This window comes from Homarus americanus, unplaced genomic scaffold (assembly GCF_018991925.1).
Source record: "Homarus americanus isolate GMGI-L3 unplaced genomic scaffold, GMGI_Hamer_2.0 scaffold39618, whole genome shotgun sequence".
NCBI lineage: Eukaryota > Metazoa > Arthropoda > Malacostraca > Decapoda > Nephropidae > Homarus > Homarus americanus.
The window spans coordinates 55001-68361 of NW_024716984.1; the positions used below are offsets into that span (position 1 = coordinate 55001).

The 13361-nt window shown below is 55.7% G+C and overlaps 1 protein-coding gene across 1 annotated transcript in view; it reads left to right on the top strand.

Moving 5' to 3' along the window:
* The window catches only part of LOC121858766 (extensin-like), a 26281-nt gene extending 15441 nt beyond the window's left edge, over positions 1-10840 (top strand). Inside the window, exon 5 of the mRNA XM_042355393.1 lies at positions 10655-10840. Within this exon, the coding sequence (XP_042211327.1) occupies positions 10655-10840 (186 nt within the window). The remainder of the gene's footprint in view (positions 1-10654) is intronic.
* Positions 10841-13361: the final 2521 nt, after the last annotated feature.

The following is a 13361-nucleotide window of genomic DNA, read 5'->3' on the forward strand; positions in this document are numbered from 1 at the left end:
AGTGGACCGGCACAGGGTGAGGGCCACAGATAACACCACAGGGACCTGGCACGGGTGTGAGGGGCTATCAGATAACACACAGTGGACCTGGCACGGGGTGAGGGGCCATCAGATAACACACACAGTGGGACCTTGGCACGGGGGTGAGGGCCATCAGATAACACACAGTGGCCCTGGCACACGGGGTGAGGGCCATCAGATAACACACAGTGACCTGGCACGGGGTAGGCCAACAGATAACACACAGTGGACCTGGCACAGGGTGAGGGCCATCAGAACACACACAGGACCTGGGCACAGTGAGAATTGATAACACACAGTGGCCCTGCAATGTAAGTGGAAAGCCATCAGATAACACACACACAGTGGTTCTGGCACGGGGTGAGGGCCACGATCACACACAGTGGCTCTGGCACGGGGTGGAGGGCTATCAGATAACACACAGTGGACCTGGCACGGTGAAATGGTCAGAGGCCACACTGTGTCTCTGGCACGAGGTGAGGGCCATCAGGATAACACACACAGTGGACCTGCACAGGGTGAGGGCTATCAGATAACACACAGTGGACCTGGCACAGGTGAGGGGCCATCAGATACACACAGTGGACCTGGCGTCAAAGTGGGGAGGCCATTGATAACACACAGTGGACCTGGCACGTGTGAGGCTATCAGATAACACATAGTGACCTGGCACGGGGTGGGCCATCAGATAACACACTGTGGCCCTGGCACGGGTGAGGGCCATCAGATAACACACAGTGACCTGGCACGGGGTGAGGGCCATCAGATAACACACAGTGGACCTGGTACGGGGTGAGGGCCATCAGATAACACACAGTGGACCTGGCACGGGGTGAGGGCCATCAGATAACACACAGTGGACCTGGCACGTGTGAGGGCTATCAGATAACACACACAGTGGACCTGCACAGGTGAGGGCTATCAGATACCACACAGTGGACCTGGCACGGGTGAGGGGCCATCAGATAACACATAGTGACCTGGCACGGGGTGAGGGCCATCAGATAAATACAGTGACCTGGCACGGGGTGAGGGGCTATCAGATAACACATAGTGGACCTGGCACGGGGTGAGGGCCATCAGATACCACAGTGTGTACCTGGCACGGGGTGAGGCCATCAGATAACACATGGTGGACCTGGCACGGGGTGAGGGCCATCAGATAACACATAGGACCTGGTACAGTGAGGGCTAATGATACACACAGTGGACCTGGCACAGGGTGATGGCCATCAGATAACACATAGTGGACCTGGCACGGGTGAGGGCTATCAGATAACACATAGTGGACCTGGCACGGGGTGAGGCCATCAGATACATAGTGGACCTGGCACAGGGTGAGGGCCATCAGATGTCACTAGTGACCTACCGGTATTATCACATAGTGACCTGGCAGGGGCCATCAGATAACACACAGTGGACCTGGCACGGGGTGAGGGCTATCAGATAACACACAGTGGACCTGGCACGAGGTGAGGGCCATCAGATAACACATTATGGACCTGGCACGGGGTGAGGCTATCAGATAACACATAGTGGGACCTGGCACGGGGTGAGGCCATCAGATACCACACACAGTGACCTGGCACGGGGTGAGGGCTATCAGATAACACACAGTGGAATTTGCACGTAGAGGCCATCAGATAACATAGTGGACCTGGCACAGGTGAGGGCTATCAGATAACACAGTGGACCTGGCACGGGTGAGGGGCCATAGATAACACATAGTGGTTCTGCACAGGTGAGGGCCATCAGATAACACACAGTGACCTGGCACAGGGTGGAGGGCCATCAGATAACACATAGTGGACCTGGCACGGGGTGAGGCCATCAGATAACACACAGTGGATCTGGCACAGGGTGAGGGCTATCAGATAACACACAGTGACTCTGCACGGGGTGAGGCCATCAGATAACACACAGTGGACCTGCACGGGGTGAGGGGCCATCAGACACACAGTGGACCTGGCATCGGGTGAGGCTATCAGAATACACATAGTGGCCCACGGTGAGGGCCATCAGATAACACACAGTGGACCTGCTTTCAGGTGAGGGCTATCAGATAACACATAGTGGACCTGGCACGGGGTGAGGGCTATCAGATAACACACAGTGGACCTGGCACAGGGTGAGGGCCATCAGATAACACACAGTGGACCTGCACAGGTGAGGGCTATCAGATAACACACAGTGGACCTGGCACAGGTGTGAGGGCCATCAGATAACACACAGTGATCTCGGTACGGGGTGAGGGCCATCAGATAACACATAGTGGCCCTGGCACGGGGTGAGGGCCAGATAACACAATGTGGACCTGGCAATAGGGTGAGGGCTATCAGATAACAGCTGGTGGACTTGCACAGGTGAGGGGCTATCAGATAACACACAGTGACCTGGCACAGGGTGAGGGCTATCAGAATACACACAGTGATCTGGCACGGGGTGAGGCTATCAGATACATAGTGGACCTGGCACAGGGTGAGGGGCTATCAGATAACACACAGTGGACCTGGCACAGTGAGGCCATCAACACACAGTGGACCTTGCACAGGTGAGGGCCATCAGATAACACACAGTGGACCTGCACGGGGTGAGAGGCTATCAGATAACACACAGTGGACCTGGCACAGGGTGAGGCCATCAGATAACACACAGTGGACCTGGCACGAGGTGAGGGCCATCAGATACACACAGTGACCTGGCACGAGGTGAGGGCCATCAGATACAACACACAGTGGACCTGGCATGGGTGAGGCCATCAGATAACACACAGTGGACCTGGCACAGGTGAGGCCATCAGATAACACATAGTGGACCTGGCACGGGGTGAGGGCTATCAGATAACACACAGTGGGACTCGGCACGGGGTGAGGCTAATGATAACACACAGGACCTGGCACGAGGTGAGGGCTATCAGATAACACACAGTGGGACCTGGCACGGGTGAGGGGCCATCAGATAACACACAGTGACCTGGTACAGGTGAGGGCCATCAGATAATACACAGTGACCTGGGGTACAGGGTGAGGGCCATCAGATAAATACTACAGTGGGACCTGGCACAGGGTGAGGGGCTATCAGATAACACACACAGTGGACCTGGCATGGGGGTGAGGGGCTATCAGATAAATACATAGTGGACCTGGCACAGGGTGAGGGGCCATCAGATAACACACAGTGACCTGGCACGCAGGTGAGGGCCATCAGATAACACACATAGTGACCTGGCACAGGGTGAGGGCCATCAGATACCAGTGGACCTGGCACGGGGTGAGGGCCATCAGATGTCAATACGCGGGACCTGGCACGAGGTGAGGCCATCAGATACCACATAGTGGCCCTGGCACAGGTGAGGGGGCTATCAGATAACACACAGTGGACCTGGCACAGGTGAGGGCTATCAGATACCATAGTGGACCTGCACGGGGTGAGGGGCTATCAGATAACACACAGTGGACCTGGCACGGGGTGAGGCCATCAGATAACACATAGTGGACCTGGCACGGGGTGTGAGGGCCATCAGATAACATAGTGGACCTGGCACAGGTGAGGCCATCAGATAACACACACAGTGGACCTGCACGGGTGAGGGCCATCAGATACACACAGTGGCTCTGGCACTGGGTGAGGCCATCAGATAACACATAGTGACCTGGCACGGGGTGAGGGCCATCAGATAACACATAGTGACCTGGCACGGGGTGAGGGCCACTGTGGATAACACATAGTGGACCTGGCACAGGGTGAGGGCTATCAGATAACACACAGTGGCCCTGGCACGGGGTGAGGGCCATCAGATAACACATAGTGACCTGGCACAGGGTGAGGGGCTATCAGATAACATAGTGGGACCTGGCACGGGGTGAGGCTATCAGATAACACACAGTGGACCTGGCACGGGTGAGGGCCATCAGATAACACACACAGTGGCTCCTGGCACGGGGTGAGGGCTATCAGATAACATACAGTGACCTGGCACAGGGTGAGGCCATCAGATAACACACAGTGGACCTGCACGGGTGAGGCCATCAGATATCACACAGTGGCCCTGGCACGGTGATCAGATAACACATAGTGGTCCCGGCACGGGGTGAGGCCATCAGATAACACACAGTGGACCTGGCACGAGGTGAGGGCCATCAGATACCGTACATAAGTGGACCTGGCACAGGGTGAGGGGCTTACCAGATACCATACATAGTGGACCTGGCACGGGTGAGGGGCTATCAGATAACACATAGTGACCTACAGGTGAGGGCTATCGATAACATTACACAGTGGCCTGGCAGGGGTGAGGGGCTATCAGATAACACATATAGTGGACCTGGCACGGGTGAGGGCTATCAGATAACACACACAGTGGACCTGGCACGGGTGATGGCCATCAGATAACACACATAGTGGACCTGGCACGGGGTGAGGGCCATCAGATAACACATAGTGACCTGGCACGGGGTGAGGGCCATCAGATAACACACACAGTGGACCTGGCACGGGGTGATGGCTATCAGATAACACACAGTGGCCCTGGCACGGGTGAGGGCCATCAGATAACACATAGTGACCTGGCACAGGTGAGGGCCATCAGATAACACACAGTGGCCTCTGGCACGGGGTGAGGCTATCAGATAACACATAGTGGACCTGGCACGGGGTGAGGGCCATCAGATAACACACAGTGGACCTGGCACGGGGTGATGGCCATCAGATAACACATAGTGGACCTGGCACGGGGTGAGGGCCATCAGATAACACACAGTGGACCTGGCACGGGGTGAGGGCTATCAGATAACACATAGTGGACCTGGCACGGGTGATGGCTACCGATAACACACACAGTGACCTGGCACAGGGTGAGGGCCATCAGATAACACATAGTGACCTGGCACGGGGTGAGGGCCATCGATAACACACAGTGGCTCCTGGCACAGGTGAGGGGCCATCAGATAACACACAGTGGACCTGGCACGGGGTGAGGGGCCATCAGATAACACACAGTGGACCTGGCACAGTGGGTGAGGGCCATCAGATAACACACAGTGGCCCTGGCACAGTGGGTGAGGGGCCATCAGATAACACATAGTGGACCTGGCACTGCAGGCCATCAGATAACACATAGTGGACCTGGCACAGGGTGAGGGCCATCAGATAACACACACAGTGGCCCCTGGCACGGGGTGAGGCCATCAGATAACACATAGTGGACCTGGCACAGGTGAGGCCATCAGATAACACACAGTGGACCTGGCACGGGGTGAGGGCCATCAGATACCACATAGTGACCTGGCACAGGTGAGGGCCATCAGATACTACTGCAGTGGCTCTGGCACGGGGTGAGGGCCATCAGATAACACATAGTGACCTGGCACAGGGTGAGGGCTATCAGATAACACACAGTGACTCCGGCACGGGGTGAGGGGCTATCAGATAACACACAGGGACCTGGCACAGGGTGAGGCCATCAGATACACATAGTGGCCCTGGCACGAGGTGAGGGCCATCAGATAACACACACAGTGGACCTGGCACGGGGTGAGGGGCTTTTCATCAGATAACACACAGTGGACCTGGCACGGGGTGAGGGGCCATCAGATAACACACAGTGGACTCCTGGCACAGGTGAGGGCTATCAGATAACACACAGTGGACCTGGCACAGGGTGAGGGGCTATCAGACAACACACAGTGGACTGGCACGGGGTGAGGCTATCAGATAACACACAGTGACCTGGCACAGGTGAGGCTATCAGATAACACACAGTGGACCTGGCACGAGGTGATGGCCATCAGATAACACACACAGTGGACCTGGCACGGGGTGAGGGCCATCAGATAACACACAGTGACCTGGCACGGGGTGAGGCCACTGATAACACACAGTGGACCTTGCACGGGGGTAGGGCTATCAGATAACACACAGTGACCTGGCACGGGGTGAGGGCCATCAGATAACACACAGTGACCTGGCACAGGGTGAGGGCCATCAGATACCCACACACAGTGACCTGGCACAGGTGAGGGGCTATCAGATAACACACACAGTGGCTCCTGGCACGGGGTGAGGGGCTATCAGATAACACACAGTGGGACCTGCACAGGTGAGGCTATCAGATAACACACAGTGGACTGCACGGGGTGAGGCTATCAGATAACACACAGTGGACCTGGTATCGTGAGGGGCTATCAGATAACACACAGTGGACTTGCACGGGTGAGGGGCCAGATAACACACAGGGACTTGCACAGGTGAGGGCTATCAGATAACACACAGTGGACTCTGGCACAGGTGAGGGGCTATTATCAGATGTATCACACACACAGTGGCCCTGGCACGGGCCATCAGATAACACACACAGTGACCTGGCACGGGGTGAGGGGCCATCAGATAACACACAGTGGACCTGGCACAGGGTGAGGGCCATCAGATAACACACACAGTGGACCTGGCACAGGGTGAGGGCTATCAGATACACACAGTGGCCCTGGCACAAGAGGGGCCATCAGATGGGTTCACACAGTGGCCCTGGCACGGGGTGAGGGCCATCAGATAACACACACACAGTGGACCTGGCACAGGGTGAGGGGCTATCAGATAACACACACAGTGGACCTGGCACGAGGTGAGGGCTATCAGATAACACACACACAGTGGCCCTGGGCACAGGGTGAGGGCCATCAGATAACACACAGTGGACCTGGCACAGGGTGAGGGGCCATCAGATAACACATAGTGGCTCCTGGCACGGGGTGAGGCCATCAGATAACACACAGTGGACCTGCTGGCACGTGAGGGCTATCAGATAACACACACAGTGGACCTGCACGGGGTGAGGGGCCATCAGATGGGACACATAGTGGCTCCTGGCATCGGGGTGAGGGGCCATCAGATATCACAGTGGCTCCTGGCACAGGGTGAGGGCTATCAGATAACACACAGTGACCTGCACAGGTGAGGGGCCATCAGATGGACACACAGTGGCCCTGCACAGTGGGTGAGGCCATCAGAGGGAACACACAGTGACCTGCACAGGTGAGGCCATCAGATCACATAGTGGCTCCCGGCATCGAGGCAGGGCCATCAGATAACACACAGTGGCCCTGGCACAGGGTGAGGGCCATCAGATACCACACAGTGGACCTGGCAAGGGTGAGGCCATCAATAACACATAGTGGCCCTAATGTAAGAGGGCCATCAGATAACACACACAGTGGACCTGGCACAGGTGAGGCTACCAGATAACACACACATGGTCTGGCACGGGGTGAGGGCTATCAGATAACACACAGTGGACCTGGCACAGGTGAGGGCCATCAGATAACACATAGTGGCCCTGGCACGGGTGAGGGGCCATCAGATAACACACACAGTGGACCTGGCACAGGGTGAGGGCCATCAGATAACACACAGTGGACCTGGCACGGGTGAGGGCTATCAGATAACACACAGTGACCTGGCACGGGGTGAGGGCCATCAGATAACACACAGTGACTCAAGTACGGGGTGAGGGCCATCAGATAACACACAGTGGACCTGGCACGGGGTGAGGGCCATCAGATAACACACAGTGGACCTGGCACGGGTGAGGGCCATCAGATAATTCACACATAGTGGCCCTGGCACGGGTGAGGGGCCACTGATACCACACAGTGGACCTGGCACAGGGTGAGGCCATCAGACACAGTGGACCTGGCACGGGTGAGGCTATCAGATAACACACAGTGGACCTGGCACGGGGTGAGGGGCCATCAGATAACACACACAGTGGCCCTGGCACGGGGTGAGGGCCATCAGAATAATACAGTGCTGGCACGGGGTGAGGGCCATCAGATACACATGGGCACGAGGTGAGGCCATCAGATAACACACAGTGGGACCTGGCCATCAGATACACACAGTGGACCTGGCACGGGGTGAGGGGCTATCAGATAACACACAGTGGATCTGGCACGGGGTGAGGGGCCATCAGATAACACATAGTGGCCCTGGCACGGGTGAGGGCCATCAGATAACACACAGTGACCTGGCACAGGGTGAGGCCATCAGATAAACACACACAGTGGACCTGGCACGGGGTGTGAGGCCATCAGATAACACACAGTGGACCTGGCACGGGGTGAGGGCCATCAGATAACACACAGTGACCTGGCACACAGGGTGAGGGCCATCAGATAACACACAGTGACCTGCACAGGGTGAGGGCCATCAGATAACACACACACACAGTGGACCTGGCACGGGTGAGGGCCATCAGATAACACACAGTGGACCTGGCACCGTGAGGGCCATCAGATAACACACAGTGGACCTGGCACGGGGTGAGGCCATCAGATGTAACACACAGTGGCTCCTGGCATCGGGGTGAGGGGCTATCAGATAACACACACAGTGGACCTGGCACGGGTGAGGGCCATCAGATGAACACACAGTGGCCCTAATGAGGTGAGGGCCATCAGATAACACACAGTGGACCTGGCACGAGGTGAGGGGCCATCAGATACACACAGTGGACCTGGTACGGTGATAACATTACAGTGGACCTGGCACGGGGTAGGGCTATCAGATAACACACAGTGACTCAATGTGTGGGCTATCAGATAACATACAGTGGACTTGCACAGGGTGAGGGGCCATCAGATAACACACAGTGACCTGGTACAGGGCCATCAGATAACACACAGTGGACCTGGCACGGGGTGAGGGCTATCAGATAACACACAGTGGACCTGGCACGGGTGATTATCAGATAACACAGTGGGACTCAAAATGGGTGATGGCTATCAGATAACACACAGTGGACCTGGCACAGGGTGAATATCAGATAACACACAGTGGACCTGGCACAGGTGAGGGCCATCAGACACACAGTGGACCTGGCACGAGATGGCCATCAGATAACACACACACAGTGGACCTGGCACAGGGTGAGGGCTATCAGATAACACACAGTGGACCTGGCACGGGGTGAGGGCTATCAGATAACACACAGTGACCTGGCACAGGTGAGGGGCTACTGATAACACACAGGGACCTGGGTACAGGGTGAGGGGCTATCAGATAACACACAGGACCTGGCACGGGTGAGGGCTATCAGATACACACAGTGGCACGAGGTGAGGCCATCAGATAACACACAGTGGACGGGCACAGGGTGAGGGGCTATCAGATGCGGGACCTGGCACAGGGTGAGGGCTAACACACAGTGGCCCTGGCACGGGGTGAGGGGCCATCAGATAACACACAGTGGACCTGGCACAGGGGTGAGGGCCATCAGATAACACACAGTGGCACGGGTGATGGCCATCAGATAACACACAGTGGACCTGGCACGGGGTGAGGGCCATCAGATAACAATAGTGACCTGGCACGGGGTGATACATCAGATAACAATAATATGGACCTGCACAGGTAGAGGGCCATCAGATAACACACAGTGGGACCTGGCACGGGGTGATGTATATCAGATAACACACACAGTGGACCTGGCAAGTGGAGGGCCATCGATAACACACAGTGGACTCTGGCACGGGTGATGGCCATCAGATAACACACACAGTGGACTGGCACGGGGTGTGAGGGGCTATCAGATAACACACAGTGGACCCTGGCACAGGTGAGGGCCATCAGATAACACACACAGTGGACCTGGCACGGGGGTGAGGGCCATCAGATAACACACAGTGTGGACCTGGCACGGGGTGAGGCCATCAGATAACACACAGTGACCTGGCACGGGGTGATGGCCATCAGATAACACACAGTGACCTGGCACGGGGTGAGGGCCATCAGATAACACACAGTGACCTGGCACAGGGGTGGTGGGCCATCAGATAACACACAGTGGACGGGCACGGGGTGAGGGCCATCAGAGACACACAGTGGACCTGGCACAGGGTGAGGGCCATCAGATAACACACACAGGACCTGGCACGGGGTGAGGGCTATCAGATACCACACAGTGGACCTGGCACGGGGTGAGGGCTATCAGATAACAGTGACCTGGCACGAGGTGAGGGGCTATCAGATAATACACAGTGGGCTCTGGCAAGGGTGAGGGCTATCGATAACACACAGTGGATCTGGCACAGGGTGAGGGCCATCAGATAACACACAGACCTGGCACACAGGGTGGAGGGGCTTATCAGATAACACACACAGTGGCACGGGGTGATTATCAGATAACACACAGTGGGACCAAGGGGTGAGGGGGCTATCAGATAACACACAGTGGACTGGCACGGGGTGAAAATATCAGATAACACACAGTGGACCTGGCATGAGGTGAGGCTATCAGAGGCCATACGGCCAGTGGACCTGGCACAGGGTGAGGGCCATCAGATAACACACAGTGGACCTGGCACAGGGTGAGGGGCTATCAGATAACACACAGTGGACCTGGCACGAGGTGAGGGCCATCAGATAACACACAGTGGACCTGGCACGAGGTGAGGGCCATCAGATAACACACAGTGGACCTGGCACAGGGTGAGGGCCATCAGATAACACACAGTGGACCTGGCACGGGGTGAGGGCCACAAGGCACTACACAGCGCCAGAAATCATTAGGTTAGGGCCAGACAGTCGTCCTCAGTACAAAGATTAAAGGTGAGACGCCCACCTGCCCCGTCCCTACCAGGTCCCGGGTCCCTGTGAGAGCTACCAGGTCCCGGGTCCCTGTGAGAGCTACCAGGTCCCGGGTCCCTGTGAGAGCTACCAGGTCCCGGGTCCCTGTGAGAGCTACCAGGTCCCGGTTCCCTGTGAGAGCTACCAGGTTCCGGGTCCCTGTGAGAGCTACCAGGTCCCGGGTCTCTGTGAGAGCTAGAAGTCACCAGTTCTTGTAAAGGCTTTAAATAACAATGGAGATGATCATCCATCACCTTAACCTCCCCCCCCCCCCCCCTGCCTCACCTCTGTCAACCCCCCACCCGTCAGAATAGGCCAGGGACACCATCACCTGGCTGCAAGTTGCAATATGTTGCTCTCCAATACCACCGCCAGCTAACCTCACACGCAACACAGGTACACGTAGACAGGTGACCCCCGCCATCACAAGTGAGTCCTCGTCATAACACCACCTGTGGCACTGTTCCTACCCTGCTGGCACTGTTCCTAACCTGAAGTGGAATTCAAAACTTGACACTGTTTCTAGCTTGGCACAGATCCCAGTTTAGCAATGTTCCTATCTGGAATTATTTTGAGGTTGGCAATGTGCCTAACCCAGGGACCATTCTTACTTGTGGCACTGTTTCCACCCTGGCATTGTTCCCACCCTGGCACTGTTCCCACCCTGGCACTGTTCCCACCCTGGCACTGTTCCCACCCTGGCACTGTTCCCACCCTGGCACTGTTCCCACCCTTGCACTGTTCCCACCCTGGCACTGTTCCCACCTGGCACTGTTCCCACCCTGGCACTATTCCCACCCTGGCACTGTTCCCACCCTGGCACTATTCCCACCCTGGCACTGTTCTTACCTGAGAGTGTAGCCAACTTCAGGTGTTGCCGAAACTTACCTGTAGGAGATAATAAAGGTCATTAGCATTACAACTTAATGAAATATATCATAATTATGGTAATGTGTTAATGTAATAAAAGTCTCAGCAGCTCACTCTGACAAACCACCAACCCACCGGCCAAACAACGTCCCACCGGCCCCTGTCAGACAGCACGCCACGCCACGCACCAACGCCACGCCACGCACGCCACGCACCAACGCCACCAATGCCACCACGCACGCACGCCACGCACGCACCACACACGCCACCCCACGCCACGCCACGCCACACACCCACACACATGCCATGCCATGCCAACCCACACCCACTGCCATACCCACCAACTGAATGCCACACACACACGCCAATGCCACACACGCACGCACGTTAATGCTATTTCACGCACACCCACCCACACGTTGGCCATTTTAATGCATGCTGCATGTTGTTGTCGATCCACGATTACACAACATCATCAATACAGCAGGGACCCCACCCAACATTTCACCATTATAGAAAACTGAGTGACGTAGATATATTATGGTAGACTATTGTAAACAATATACTGTATATAATATATGCCTTTAGCACTGTATGGCCTCTACTGGCACTAATGGAGTAAATAACCTTTTAACAGATTATACCAAAGAAACTTAGTGGTGGTGGTGATGGTGGTAGTGGTGGTGGTGGTGGTGGTTGTGATGGTGACTGGTAGTGGTGGTGGTGGTAGAGGAATGGAGAACTTCGGTTCTGAGAAAGTTTGTTAAAAGCTGTAAGAAAGTTTAAGCCTCACAAACACACTCACAGCCTCACACACACTCACAGCCTCACACACACTCACAGCCTCACAAACACACTCACAGCCTCACACACACTCACAACCTCACACCTCACACACACACCCCACACACACTCACAGCCTCCCCACACACACCTCACACACCTCACACACACTCACCTCACACACACACACCTCACACACCTCACACACACTCACACACAGCACTCCCACACCCACACACACACACTCACAGCCTCACACACACTCACAGCCCCCACACACACTCACAGCCTCACACACACTCACACTCACCAACACACACACACACTCACAGCCTCCACAACACACACTCACAGCCTCACACACACACACACACCTCACACACTCACAACCTCACACACACCTCACACACACACACAACCTCACACACCCCACACACTCACAGCCTCCACAGCCTCACACACACACACTCACAGCCTCCACACACACTCACACACACTCAGCCTCAGCCCCAAACACACTCACAGCCTCACAACACACTCTCACAGCCTCACACACACATCACACACACTCACAGCCTCACACACTCACAGCCTCATACACTCACACCTCACACTCACAGCCTCATAAACACCTCGCACTCACACAGCCCCAAACACACTCACAGCCCATACACACTCACAACCTCACACACACTCACAGCCTCACACACACACTCACAGCCTCACACACTCACAGCCTCACACACACTCACAGCCTCACACACTACACCTCCACTCAAACACACAGCCTCTACACACTCACAGCCTCACACACTCACAACCTCACACACTCACAGCCTCATAAACACACTCTGCAGCCTCACACACACTCACAGCCCCAAACACACTCACAGCCTCATACACACTCTCTCCACACCTCACTCACAGCCTCACACACACTCACAGCCTCATAAACCACACTCACAGCCTCACACACACTCAACCTCACACACACCTCACAACCACAACCTTAACGCTAAAGCTCATATATCATAATTAACTCCTACAATAATTACAGTAATTCACTT